This window comes from Triturus cristatus, chromosome 3_2 (assembly GCF_964204655.1).
Source record: "Triturus cristatus chromosome 3_2, aTriCri1.1, whole genome shotgun sequence".
Classification (NCBI taxonomy): domain Eukaryota; kingdom Metazoa; phylum Chordata; class Amphibia; order Caudata; family Salamandridae; genus Triturus; species Triturus cristatus.
The window spans coordinates 744,282,996-744,298,307 of NC_140584.1; the positions used below are offsets into that span (position 1 = coordinate 744,282,996).

General features: G+C 43.6%; 1 protein-coding gene and 1 long non-coding RNA gene across 2 annotated transcripts in view; one reads left to right on the forward strand and one right to left on the reverse strand.

The window, feature by feature from the left end:
- LOC146858036 (uncharacterized) overlaps positions 1 to 1,902 on the forward strand; it is a 30,427-nt gene extending 28,525 nt beyond the window's left edge. Inside the window, exon 3 of the long non-coding RNA XR_014979643.1 lies at positions 1,640 to 1,902. This is a non-coding gene — a long non-coding RNA (uncharacterized LOC146858036). The remainder of the gene's footprint in view (positions 1 to 1,639) is intronic.
- ANKAR (ankyrin and armadillo repeat containing) overlaps positions 1 to 15,312 on the reverse strand; it is a 1,190,398-nt gene that overhangs the window by 63,005 nt on the left and 1,112,081 nt on the right. The window contains exon 28 of the mRNA XM_085646861.1: positions 12,619 to 12,665. Within this exon, the coding sequence (XP_085502987.1) occupies positions 12,619 to 12,665 (47 nt within the window). The remainder of the gene's footprint in view (positions 1 to 12,618; positions 12,666 to 15,312) is intronic.

Below are 15,312 nucleotides of genomic sequence, written 5' to 3' on the forward strand. Positions count from 1 at the left end.
GCTGGACTCAAAGACCATTGTAGACCTGATAGAGGAGCTGAAACCCCATCTGGAACACCCAACACGCAGGACCCAAACCATTCCAACCCATGTGCAGGTCCTGTGCTCACTGCACTTACTGGCCTCAGGGAGTTTTCAAGGGGTGATAGCAGTGGCAGATGGGGTCTCCCAGAGTTGCCTGTCGTGCTTCTTCCATGCATTCCTAGATGCAATGGTACAGAGGCTACAACATCAGATACAATTCCCCAGCACACAACAACAGGCATTACAGCAAACAAAACTGGACTTCTACCAGATTGCACAATTCCCCCGCATAATTGGCTGCATGGATGGGACCCATGTGGCCCTCACACCCCCATCAAACAATAAATATGTATTCAGAAACCGCAAATCATATCATTCACTAAACATACAGGTCATCTGCAATGCCAAACATATCATCAATGATATTGTAGCTAAATACCCAGGCAGTACCCACGACTCTTTTATCTTTAGACATAGTGGGATATACAGACGACTCAATGCTGGCGAGTTTGGTGAGGGCTACCTGCTAGGTAAATGCATGTCAAACATTCCAACATACAGTACATCACTGGGGTGGGGGCCATTGACTCACCTCTCATTTCCATTCCTGCAGATGACAGTGCATATGCACTGCAGGACTTCATCCTGACACCATACCTAAATACAGCCAATGCAAGGGAGAGGAGATTCAACCGCGCACACAAATCTACGTGCTGCGTAATATAGTGGACCTTTGGGATCTTTAAGAGCCGGTTCCACTGCCTGCATAAAAGCAGAGGAGCACTCCAATACAGCCACGAGATCTGCTGCAAGATTGTGGCTACCTGTGCAATGCTCCACAACATAACTGTGAGAAAAGGCATCCCAGTAGAACTAACTCCTACTGATACTTCTGATGATGATGGCCCAGGTCCCCCTGGCAGACCAGCAGTTGGAGTTGGGGCAGCTGCCGGATGATAGAGACGGGATGATATCACACAGAACTATTTCTAGGTGAGTAATAATGACATGAGGCAAAAGATATTTTGTTGCAGGTCTGTGTTTATTCAAACCCTTAGCTGCAGGATAACATTTCGTCACACAGCCTGACAGACTCTATGAGTATCGCTATACGTAGCACATGTTATGGCCACAGTGCAGGTATGTATGCAAATCAGGAGTCCGATTTGAATGGGTTGCTCCACCCATTTGCTTGACTCAGTGATGGCAGATCTCCTCTGGATGAGATTATGCTGCTCCTGATGGACAACTCCTCGCTCTCCCCTGAGCCCAGGAGTGCTGTCCACCTGTATTGGCTGTCGTGTTGGCTGTCTGCAGTTGTTCCACAGTGGTGGTGATCTGCACCAGGCCTTTCGCCACATCCTGGCAGCAGTGGGACATCTCCACTTGCATGCTCACGGTGCGACGTGACTGCTGGCTCGTGGCAGTGCACAGGCGGTTCACTGCCTTGGTGTAGGTGTTCAGACGGCTTTCCGAACGTTGGCTCACCCTGCGCCTGGCTGCCTTGTCCTTCTTCAATGTGGCACACGTCCATGATGCCCTTCCCCATGTAACGTAGGCTGTTGTTAACTGAGCACAGCTGTCGGTTGATGGAACACAATGATTTTTGTTGCAGGCGCTGTATGTTCAGCATGCTGCCCTCCAGTCCAGCAAACACCGTGGCTTCATCATTTGCAGTAATGCTGGTGCTTACCCTTGGCCTGCGTCTCATGGATCCTTGCTCTCTATGTTGACTCAGCCTGAGCATCATCCTCCCCTGTGGACTGTGTTTCTGCCTCAAGAGGTGGCAGTGGTGCCACAATGGTGCGCTTTCTCGGTAGGACAGGTGTGGTCTCTGTGGTATCGTCGGGGTCCCCATGCCCTGCCTGCTCATCCATATGTTCCACCTCCTCAGCTCCTGCATTGTCATCCTGTGTCCCAGATTGTGCTGTGGATGAAAAGGAAAGTTTTGATTTTGTGACATGGTCTGCATTTCTTACTCAATAAAGTTTTCTCAATTTGTATTGGCTAACTGCTATCTATTGCCTTTTCCCTTTACAGGATTTCCCAAACTGATTCAACATTGCTGTGTCTCATTGCCCCACTGTGTGATGCATCTGACTACATCTCCCATGATGCATTGCTGTGTGTGCTGGAAAAAGTGGACCGGAGTGGCATAAGTAGTTTGTGTTTGGTGCATTCCTGAGTGTGTGAATGGGATGGTGATGTGTGTGGCTGCATTTAGCATGCATCTTACCTTGGCAGGTGCTTTCAGGGTCGGAGCTGTCTATGTCAGCCACACCACTGACGCTCTCGGGCAGGAGGGTGGACTCCACCAACTCCACATGGGGTGTTGACTCGGTTGCAGTTGGTGTTCCTCCACCAGTCTTCTTGGCCTCCGCCAGCCTGGTTGCCACCTTCTCCTTGGACCTTTGGCGCATGTCGTACCATCTCTTCCTCAGGTCCTCGACAGTGCGCTGGGTCACACCAACAGCATTCACCTTCGCCTGGATATCCAGCCAGATTTTCCTCTTTCTGGACTCTGGAACACGGAGTGCCTTTTTGCCAAATAGTAGTTCATGGCTAATTACCAACTCCTCTATCAGCACCTTCTGCACCTTCTGCTCCCTCTCGCTAAACTTATGCTTTCTCTTTCTCACTGCCCCCTCCTTGTCCTTCTCTTTCTCCTGGGGATCCATTGTAGCTGTTTGGAAATGCTGTGCTCACTTCTCTGCCTCTCCTCACAGCCTCTGCCTCAGCCTCAGGCAATCAGGTGCAGCATGGCGCTCCCACTTCCTGGGTGTGATGTCATCAAGCTGCACCTGAATTGCAGATTCCCTATTTTTGAGATTCTTTATTTGCGAATTTCGCAAATAAGGAATCGCTGATAAGGGATTCGCAGTGTATTCTGAGAATTTTTGAGAATCGCAAATTATTTGCGACTTTTTATTTACATTGCGGTTTGCGATTCTCAAAATGCGATTCTCAAAAATTCACATTTTGAGAATCGCAAATCGCTTTTTTGAAACATATGCCCCACAGTCTAAAAAAAGTGCATGTGTAGAGCTAGAGGAATGTTGTCAGATAGGTTAAGTTATCCTAATTTTAGCACGTCAAAAAGTGTGGGAGTGAAATTTGATTAACCAGGGTTGTTATTGCTGGCCCTCAATTATCAATACCAACTGTTTCACGACCAGTGGCGTCACTAGGGGGTACGGGTGGTGCGGACCGCACCGGGTGACACCTTCACATGGGGTGACACCACGGTAAGTGTCAGGGTCACTGGTGGCTGAGCGCGGATCTGCAAGAGGTTCGATTCAGCATCGCGTTGCGATTTTCAAGATACTCATATATAAATAGTCACCTTACTGCGATGTCTAACAAACAGTGAACATATCTTAACCTCTTCAAAAAAAATTGGAAAACTATATATATGTTGACAAAAATAAACGAAAAAAGGCTGCCTTACTTTGTAAAAAATAAATTGGCGTTTAATTAGCTTAAGTGACAGAATCTTCAGCGACTAGCCTAATTTGAGCATTAAAGTGCAAAGATGGATGGTGGCACTATAAAGTGGAACAACAGGTGCTCAGTGCCGCCATGCGAGGCAGATGCTGGCAGGCAACAGTTGGCCTCTTTACATGAGATATACTGGCACGTTTCAGTGCGCTCACTGTCTGCACCTTTTTTTTTTAATCATAGCTAAAGTAACTAGACATAAGAATTAGCGGCTATGCGTTAAATGGCGCTGAATGTGTTTGCACGTGCGAAGAGTTATGCAAATCATCCGGAGCCACGCTCTTAGGTAACACCACAAAAGCGGCAGGCTCTCGGAACTCTTCAAGAGGGAATGTGGAAAAGTATGAGTTAAGGAGTCCCGGTGATCGGTAATTGCGAAACTCCCTAGCAACCATTCCATGTCCTAAGAGAAGTGTGCTGTGCGCAACTGAGCGATCAGTGGCGTCACTAGGGGGGTGCGGACCAGTTACCGCACTGGGTGACACCAACCCTAGTGATGCCGCTGTTCATGTCCCTGTGTACCTTAATGCACAGATTTCACACAACATCTGTACACCAATGCAGGGCCTTATAGGAGAGTTAAATATGTCAATCGGGGATTTTACCTGTTTTAAGGGGTCAAGTTCACTCTCTTGATGATGACTTGTTTAAAATAATAGATTTCAGATTCCCCCAATTACCATTAACAACAGAGTTCTGTTCAAATTGAATAAGCTCCCTAATGACTGGCACAAGATTGCGCTCAGGAAGCTTGATAAATAATAGAACGTAATCAATGAATAGCAAGACCAGAAGACTCCTGGTGGTGGAAGCTATGCAATTTTCTGCATAGTATTCCCTAGCCTGCATACAAGTGGCTTCTTTGCAGTAATTAATGAGTAATGGGGGAAGGGTAACCCTGTTTAGTACTTCTGCATATTGGGGCTGAGCTTTATCAGGGCCAACAGGTACTTTCTCAATACCACTCTGTTTACAGCTTAAAGGGAGAGTCTCTCAAGTGAGTCAAAGGCCTTCTCAGCAGTGAGAAAGACCTACACAACCCCCAGATTTGGTTTACGCTAATGTATTAGGGTAAACAGACTACATAAAGTGTGCGCTGTTGCCCTTCCTGGAATAAATCTGTGTTGGTCCGCGAGAATCATCATCCATCAACAGAGTCTTTTGCAATAGCACAGATCAGAATTTTAATATCTCAATGTTAGATAGACAGGGTAATATGAATGATAGCACTTTTCAGGTTTCAGTAGTGAAACAATAATTTCCTCTCTTGATCTAGGAGTGAGCTTACCAACTTTCAAGCTTCACAGTAAACTGCTAACACGCGCCACAAGGTGCATGAATTCCTTATAGAATTTAAAAGTGACAAAGCTATCTACAGCAAATCTGATCTCTGAAAAAGATAGTGGCTTTGAGGTTGGCTGCCTGTGGATGTCATCTACCCAGGCTAGTGCAATGCCATCCAAGTATTGCTTCATTTTAGAGAGTTCCACTGGTATGCTCCATTAAGTGCAATTCAGTATAGAAGTCCAACTTTTTGCCTGTTAACTCTGTGGTCCTCAGAATTTCTGATTGCTGCAACTGAGTGTCAGATGCTGTATCGCCTCATGTGCCAGGCCAGTGTTGTGGTGATGTTCTCCCTCACTATACTTTCTAGACCTATATTCCTTCCCAAACAGCCCAACTCACCATCAGCTTCTTCTCTGAAAGAGAGCATGGTAGAGTGAATACCTTCCAGGATCTTGCAATCATATTGCTATTCTAGTGCAAAGGCTCCTGTAACTGATTCAACTGCATGCAAACATATCTTAGTACCCCTGCCTGTTTTGAGATACTTACTCCACAAATAAAGAGCTTAACTGCCTCCCATATTGAGGAGTACTGAGTTACTGATCTCACATTAAGATCAAAGTAATCTGCCTTTCCTAATTCGCCTTTGAAGAGTGTGGGCAGTGCATGGGTACACTCAGACCCACCATTAAGGTGGAGTGGTCAGAGTGGGTTCGGGTCACATCGACTACCTAAGATGCCTAAGTGACGATATCTGCAAATAATTATCAGTAATCTATGTGGTACATGGAATCATGTACAGAACAGTAATGGGAGAACAATGTTTTATTGTGATGGTCCAACTAATTATCAGAAACATCCTGAATATATTATCTGCAAGAAATCCTTTGCTGCCGGAGATGTCTGCACCATAGCAGGCACTAATATACCCAGCAAAGGGTTGAGTACTAAATTGAAATCACTACTCCAAAGGATATTGCATTCATTATATCTCCAGGAAAGTCTCCACACTTCATCAAAGAAAGTCAGAGTTAATGTTGGGAGCATAGATGTAAGCGATATCATAAATTGAACCCTGCCCCAGCAAAAGCATACCTTCAGGATCTGCATACTTGGCAGCATAATGAAAATTAATTGACTTAAATACCAGGAAGGCCATTCCCTGGAATATAGACTGTTAATAGCAAAATATCTGTAGGGTCTCCACTTGGCACTTAAATGTGGTTGACAATGTGCTACCATTTGATGATAATAAACAAGTGCATTCATAAAAGACCTGGCTCTTCGACTAAACCTCCACGCCCAGATGGATCAGCAGCCTACCCCCCCAACACCAAGCGTCTTGAGACCATTACGGCTCAGTAGCTGCGCTATATAAATTCCTGATTGATTGATTGAAAAGGGGTGCAAGTGTATGTTTGACCAGTAAAAGAGAACCCCTAAAAATGGAATCCTGACTACAACTAGAAACAAAAACGCAACCACATACCCTCCTCCCCCAATCACGCTCATCCCCACTATCATCAGTGAAGAAACCCCTACCTAATACAGCCACCCAACTAGCAATTAGCTAGCTTTGTGCTACTCACTTAAGGATGTCCATCAATCAGTCTATATCACTAGTGTCCTCCTGCCCCTGACATCGAGGTCACAATTTAAGTGCCTTGGTCTCCCATTCTCCCCCGCTCCACCGATTAAATTAACTTGGTGGCTTTATTTGGAGATGTGAACACAGACTCCTTTTCATTATGGAGAATCTTAAGTCACCCTGGATAAAGCATGGCATATTTGACATCAAGTGCTCTTCATTATTTCTTAACTTGCACTTGAGCAGGTCTTGCTTCTGTTACTCCAGTGGCAATGTCTGGATATAGTGATAAAGTGACACCTTCGTATATCAGTTTCCTGGCTTCTCTAGTCAGACTAGGGCATATTCTGTGGCCTTCCTAGTTTAAGAATTGTGTGATGATAAGTCTAAATGGCACTTCCAGAGGTGGCTAAAGAACCAATGTTCGGTGAACCCTCTTAAAAGCATACATGAGAAGTATGATCAGCTCAAGAGGTCAGCAAGCAGGGTTTCCAGGAACATTTCCATCTTCCCCAATATTAGTTAGGCCAATTACTGTGATATTGTCTAGATTTTTGTCCATTATTTTAGCAAGGACTTTCTCCATGTGCAGGTGCTAGTTGCTAATACTTATCGCTTTTTCAATACTTAAATCAGCTTAGTTTGTCAGAATCAGGATTGAATAAGGTGTGAGTGAATCATCACATATTAACCTGAATACAATAAATTCAATAAACCAAAAGGAGGAGAAACAAGCGGGTGTATATATAAAAATTGAATTTATATTTCTAGTTCAAAAAAGGGTACTTCAAATTACAACAATTAAATACAGTGAAAGGAAATATTTCAATATTTGATGCCTTCACTTTCAAATTGATCCAACACTTTTTCACAACAATATATAGCCATTTCTCTGGAAAACAGTGTGATTGTCGACGTTTCGGTCTTTAGGTTTTCTTTACCAAGACCATCCTCAGGACAATTTTATTTACAAGGTTGACCCCTCAAATCACTGCGGGTTATTTTATCCACTGAAAATCAAGCGGGACGTCCTAAATTCGTAACTAATCAGTATATTGTAGTCAAAGAAATTCAGTTGATTGTCAAAAAGCTCCCGTCTTAATCTGTAGGTTATTTAAATCTCAAAAGAGCCTCTGTGTGGCAAAACTACTCCGTGCATGCAAGACTCAAACCTTCAGAACAGCCAGATTAATTCGCTGACATCTTCACGACCACTTGAGTGTTTAACGGTGTCGGTAAACAGACACAAGAGTAGTTTTGCCACACAGAGGCTCTTTTGAGATTTAAATAACCTACAGATTAAGACGGGAGCTTTTTGACAATCAACTGAATTTCTTTGACTACAATATACTGATTAGTTACGAATTTAGGACGTCCCGCTTGATTTTCAGTGGATAAAATAACCCGCAGTGATTTGAGGGGTCAACCTTGTAAATAAAATTGTCCTGAGGATGGTCTTGGTAAAGAAAACCTAAAGACCGAAACGTCGACAATCACACTGTTTTCCAGAGAAATGGCTATATATTGTTGTGAAAAAGTGTTGGATCAATTTGAAAGTGAAGGCATCAAATATTGAAATATTTCCTTTCACTGTATTTAAGTGTTGTAATTTGAAGTACCCTTTTTTGAACTAGAAATATAAATTCAATTTTTATATATACACCCGCTTGTTTCTCCTCCTTTTGGTTTATTGAATTTATTGTATTCAGGTTGATATGTGATGATTCACTCACACCTTATTCAATCCTGATTCTGACAAACTAAGCTGATTTAAGTATTGAAAAAGCGATAATTAATAAATTTGTAGGTATATAACTGCCCTACCTTTAATTAAGAATCGAAATTATACAAATTATTTACCAAACAAATCCCTTGAAGGCACCTTTCTACCTGTTTATTCATATTTGCCCGAGCCCTCAAGGGTATATTGGGTTGTCCACTGCACTTACCTTAGTTGCTAATACTGGCACCATCCTTCGCTACAGAGTTTCAGCACATTGCCATGTCAGTTCTGGGGTTATTCTTACCTAGCCGCTCCTTCATGTGATTAAGTCAAAAAGTAAGAGTGTCAGTTTTGTTGTCATTGGTTATAAGTCTCTCATTTTCTAAGTGGATGAACTTCATATCATCATCGACATGAAAGGGGCTGTAAGATATTGGGTTACTGGTTGACTAACCAGCAACCACAGTCCTTGTTAGGGTAAGGCCCAAGAAAACCCCGGAGGAACCCGTGCTCAACCCCTGGTAGCTTGGCACAGAGTAGTCAAGCTTAACTTGGAGGAATTTGTGCCAAACTTCAAACAGTAAAACAGTGAAAACACCACATAGAAATATCCCAAACCATGTCAGACAAATAGAGCTTAATTTAATAAATAAAACAAGACCAAAGCAACATAATTCCAATCAGTAGAACCGAATTTGTAAATTTTTAAAGAATAAAGTGTAAAGTAGTGCCTAAATTCAGTGCGGGCAGTGGTTCAGTCTCTGTGCAAATGGGCCTGTTCGCGGTTGCAGAGATCCCAAAAGCTTGAACTTAAGAGCTCATGAACCACACAAAGAGTCCAGGACCTGAGGGACACCCCTTGGGGGGTCAGGAACTCGCTGCAGCTGGATCCAGGAGTTGGTTGGAGAGCCTTTTATGTCCCCTGTCTGGGGTCCTGGGTTTAAGATGTTGTTACAGGTCCTGTTCCTTTTCCCCAGGCAAAAGGGCAGCAGGTAGCAGGCCAGCACAAGACAGCAGCTCCTCTAGAGCAGCAATCCAGCAGAGGGGCTGTCCTTGCAGAAGCACAGCAGCCCTTCTTCCTGGCAAGGTATCCACAGGTCCAGAAGTGTATTGAAGAGTTTGTGTCTGAGGTTAAGTATTTATACATAGTTGTGCCTTTGAAGTGGGGCAGAGGTTTCCAGAGGTTTCCCTCTGAAGTTCCCAGGCATCCTGCCTTCCCTGTCCTGGCTCCTGACTAACTACAAGGGAAATATAGCCCTTTGTGTGGATGCAGGACAGAGCTTATTCAGGTGTAGCTCCTCCCTCCAAACTGCCAGTGATGGCCCATCCAGGCATACCTAAGCTCCCTATTGGATGTGGCTGTCTAGGAGGAATGCACAAAGCTCAACTGTCAGCTTCACTGTCATGTGAGCAGAGACAGCCTACACACAATAAACGGCTAAGGGAATAAAAATGCCAACTTTACCATAAAAGTGGCATTTTCAGAATTTCACTTTAAAGTACAACTTTACCATAAGTTAGGATTTAAAACTGTGATTCCAGAGACACCAAACATGAACTAGCTATCTTTTTCCTTTTGGAAATTACACTTGTAAGATGTAATATGGCAACTCCAATGTGATGAATTGGAGGGATAGCCCATGCAGTAGTGAAAACGGATTTAGGAGTTTTTCACTGCCAGGACTGTAAAATTTAAAAGTACATACCAAACTTTTTAAATACATTGCACCCTTCCCTCTGGGCTGTCCTTGGCTTGCCCTAGCGGTGACTTATATGTATTAAAATGGAAAGGGTTGGACCAGGCAAAAGGTGTAGTTTGCTAGGCTGAAATGGCAGTTGAAAATGGCAAACAGAGGCTCTGCAATGGCAGGCCTGAGACATGTTTAAAGGGCTACTTAAGTGGGTGGCATAATCAGTGCAGTGCTGCAGGCCCATTTTTCTATTCCCCAACATTATATGTTACATCTTACGTTGTATTAAACTTTCATTGGACTATTTTATATGTTAATAATTTATTTGATGGAGCTTTGGGTTGATGAACTACCTTGTTAAGAGGATTAACTGTGCTTCTCCAGATCCCTGTAATGAGTTGATACTAATAAAACTGAGGAATCCTGTAGGTGCGTCAGTGTGAATGGGCCCCTGCGCACTGAGACTGCACCACTGCCCGCACTGAAATTCACAGCAAACCACTGTCAGCCCGTCTCTTCGCAGAGCAAGCACTGATCTCTGTATCAGCCCCCCTGTCCACAACGCCCGCTCTCTTTTCACACCATGCTGACCACTGCCCATGATGCTCTCATTGCTCCCCTAATAGGTTACTGACTCGCAAAATAGGGTTAGTACATGTCAAAAGGCTGATTAGGGGTCACAAACTGCCCGATTCTCCGTTTGCAACCGCTAACACCTTTTGTACATGGGGCCCTAAGTGTGTGGGATGAAAGTCGATGACACTTAGTCAAGGCACCTCCTTGATCTCTGTGAATAGAGGCCTGTATGCAGTAACCCTGCATCATTTAGTCAAAGTCAATTCTTTTAGCTGCCAAACAGGAGTTGAGATTCCAATTTAATTCTCAATTTCGGAAGATAAATCTACAATGCCCACAAGAGTCTAGTGACCTTTCTGTTTCCAGCATGTATAGCCAGTTCAGAATCAATGGATGTCACAGCGGCCAAAGATGTCACAATACGGGTAGTACAAACATCTTAACTCAGGGTTTGCTGGTTGTTCAGCAGCCACTAAGTGAGGGAGGGGGAGCTCAGCAACACCCAGCAGAGAAACTGTCCTACTATGGTTACCAGAGGTCGGGTAGCACAGCGCTCATCCCCAAATCAGAATCTACCAGCAGGAACACCACACTACTGCAGTGCCTGTCTAGCCAGGCCTGCAGAGGAGCATTTGCTTCTCTTCCGAATGTCGGCTGGGGTCACTCTGGTGTCACATGTCCACTCCTGCAGTCTCTCCTCAGCGAGTTTGTCCAGCTCCTCAGCCAGTGGTCCACAATCCTGGCTGTGACAGCAGCTCAAGCGAGGGTGATGCTTTAAGCTCAGCATCAGATCCTTTCTCTGCTGGGCCTCTGAGGTTGCACACCTCCGCAGGTCACCAAGACAGGGACCCTTAAAATAGAGGGTTCTAGTAACAGCAGGAGCAATGGGCAAGTCTGCTGCAGCCCCGTGGCCTGAACAAGCCATAATGACTTACGGTGGCTATAGACGTACTCGGTAAGCAAGAGAGGAAAGACAAATTAAAGCTGTAGGCACAAACTACCAGTGGCGTCTGGCACAGATCGGGGGTGGGGGGGCGGTAGGGTTCATCACTTTCCTGATGCCACGTTTCTCCTCTGTGTCTCCGTCCCGTCTCTCCCCTGGGGCCGGAACAGGAAGCACCCCTGAGCCAATCATAACGCTGCAATGCAGCGTTGTAATTGGTAAGCACCCAGGCTCCCCTGAGCCAATCACAACGCTGCAATGGGAGCCTGGGCATGTTATCTATGCAGGCTGTAATGCAGTCTCCGTGGAGAACATGCAAAGTGTGCATGAATGTTTGGCCGGCCAGAGAGGGCCGGTCAAACATTCATGCGCACTTGAAGCAGGCAAACTACTCCTCCCCCTGCTCCTCATTGGAACAGCCCCACCCTGTCTGCAAACCTGCCGCTGCAGAGAACATAAAATGATAATAACCTGGAGTTATTTTAATTTTATGTATCCTTTCTTTCACTGCTTCAAAGAAGTGGGGCAATGCTCCTCCGCCTTTGTGGAGGAGCTGCCGCTGCAAAGTACCGCTTTCAGGTGGTGATTCCGGTCAGCAACTCAACTAAGTCCCATACTAATTTCCTGAATGCTAAGATTTCCCCTATGCAATACTACATAACCATCCTCTGCCCATGCACACCGATCCCCATAATCCACCCCAACCCAATATAACCATCCAACTGGCAATTAGTCAACTTTATGATGCACAATTTCCTGATGCCATTTTACAGCCTTGCAAAGGGGTTTGGTGGAAAAAAGTATCTAAAGATGTGAGGAGAAAGAAAAACAAGCTCCACTGTCTAGGCATCTACCAGAAGATTCCAATGCTATACCTGCAAGACCATGAACCAACACTTTCACTGAACACATAAAATGACAACATTAATTGCGGTCTGCCCCAGACAACCGGACTTCCAGGAAGAGGGCAGGCACGGCGGTATCACAAGCAAGTGAAGCGCCTACATTATGTCTTTCTTTCTGAAGGTCTGGAGATATTGCCAGTTTATCTGCAGTGACTCACTGTCATGATCTAGTAATGTAAGTGGGGAATACTGGAGAATCCAATGGGAGCATAGATGTAAGCAATGGAAATTAGTTACTTGCAATGTAGTTGTGTAGTGTACACTTTCAATTGTTTTGCTGTTCAGCTATGACTGTAACATATAACAATAGAAGTAAAATATATCTACAGTCCTCATAACAATAAACATTATTTTTGGTAAACATCAAGTTGATTAAAGAATACCTTTCTTGACAACAGGAACTGCTGACGGTCCTCCATTTGTATCCAAACTAAGAGAAACAGAAACATAATATAAAGCTTTTGACTTTTTCTTAAACCTAAACTCTTAACAACAGACACAAATCATGAACCCTACATTGACTAAACAGTGATTCGATACAGTGAACACATTTTAGTCATCTCAAAAACATGCCGAAAAAGAAGTTCCTAGACACAGCAGCCCTGCAGTTTCCAGTGGTCAGCACTTGACCGGGTCATAAACTAATGAAACTGTAAAGTAAACGTCATTATTTGTTAATGGTATATACAACTTTAAAATTAAACTCTCTTTGAAACGCATGGTGGATCATCCAGTTATGCATAGCTCACAATATTAGACTTTTATTACCACACTGAGCATTTAGAACGTGAGGAGTTGCCCAAGTGGATGGAATGCCCTTATGCCAATTACTTTTGGGCGAATTAAACACTACAACCTTGAATAACCAAAATTTCAAAGTAGCTGGAGGTTTGTCAAAGCATCAACATTTTGTAATCTTTTAGGATTTAAAGTTCTTACAGTAGGTTAGAGTGGCGAGCAGTTTGCTTCTTTTTTTGTTTTGAAGCCCCCATATAAAATGGCCGGTAACCGCAGGGTAGTGTGTTTTATCCCCTTCATGAAGCCTGATGGTGGGTAGTAGGCCCCACTGGCAGTACACTTTTTAGGTCTGGCGTTACCCAAGACCTTTTGATTTGACTAAAATAATATGTATAATATACTTACTTAAAGAGGCTTTCAGACATATCTCTTCATTTATTGGTCTGTTTTTGTGTAGTTTACATTTTGCTTCAGCCCACTACAGCATACAGCATGAGACAACTGGTGAGCCTATTTGACCCTCTAGGTGACATCACTTTGAGTGACTGCATTTTGCTCTTTCAGAAGATGCACATCCACACACAAGGAGTTCCCTTTAATCTCAGTGTTGCATGATGCAATACTAGGAGACATGTAAAGTGAGCAAGGCGCACATTCCGGCTTCATTAGCACCTGGCACTTTCCAATGCTATTGCACATTCCTTTTGAAGTGGACAGACGCTATTTCACAGTATAACGTATTGTGATCCAGGAGTCGGTTCCACTAGTGATTCTTTGTAAACTTTACTCAGGAAGAAAACCAAACTTTATGGTGTTTGCAGCATACTTGTAACAGATTTTTTAAAACATTGGTAGGGTGTAATTTGGCTTTTAGTATCCAATATTTTATATTTTGAACCTTCTTTCCTTTCTTTTTTCTTTTTACTTTCCTTCTTTTTGCCTTCTTTCCATCTTTCTTTCTTATTCCTTCTTTCCCTTTTTGAACCTTTATTTCTTCCCACATTTTACTTTCTTTTTGACTTCTTTCTTTTAGCCTTTCTTTGCTTCTTCCTTTCCTTCTCGGCTGAGGAACCAGGAGACGTAATACCAGCTTTTCTCCTTCTGACCACAGCGACCTTTTCCTTTCATGAGCATCTTCACAACCTAATATCAGTTTGCCGACTCATTGGCCAATCACCACTGCAAATTACCTTACCTTATCTTGCCTAGACATTCTCTGGAACGAAAATACACTTTGGCCTACTAGCCTAAAGAAAGCCCCAGGTCAGCGCTTCACCAACGGAGTGAAACGCATGTTGGCTGAAACCTCTAATACTTCTACATTTCTGAGGCTGAAATATCACTCGTATTTCTATCAATATCCCAAATGTATATTGCAATTTACCTTGTGAACAAGAACTCCACAACATTTCCTATTGCCTCTACTTTCTTCCCTTTTACTCAATCTGTCCTGCTGGGCATAGGGGTACTGCCCACAAAGTAGGGCTAGGCAAACATATAAATAAAGACAATAAAGGGCAAATTCAATCTACGTGGTATTACCCCAACTCTCAATCATAGTTACTTATAGAGGTTTTCAGCCAGACTTCATCCATTAATCTGTGATTGTGTCATTTTTCTTTGCATCAAGTGGCAACGTTAGCCCACTTCAGCCATTGACTGACTTCACTATGAGTTATGGCACCCTGCCATTTCACAAACAGCACATCCACACACAAGGTAGCTCTCCTCAGTGCTGTTTGTTTTAGCTTTAATTAGGGCCTGACAGCTTCCCGAAAAAAAAATGTTTTGCAAATGCTATGACAAAACAAATAACAATTGCCAAAATGCTGTCGGTCAACGACAGACCGATTTGCTTTGCCAATTCTTGATTTAGGTTTGGCATCAGCCAAAATCTTTTGAATTGACAAAAATTATGTATACAATATACGTACTTAAGGGGTCTCTCCGCCAACTCTCTTCATCCATTGGTCTGTTGTTGTCATTCACATTTTGCTTACGCCAACTTCACCATACAGCATGGGGCAATGGATCAGCCTACTTCAGTCACTGACTAACTTCACTTTGAGTGACTGCATTTTGCCCTTTCACAAGGAGCACATCCACACACAAGGTAATTCACTTCACTGCCAGTGTTTTAGTTTATACTTAATTATTACTTTAATTTTGCCTTTGTGTTTAGAGCCTGGTATGATAATAGGACGCTATCTATCCGTTTTTCACAGCACAGGACACATTTCTTCTAATGATGTTGTAAATTGCTTTTAGAGCTGCCTTATTTAAATCTGATATCTGATATTTCACAGTATGCCAGATTGTGTCCATTTGAATCTATTCTT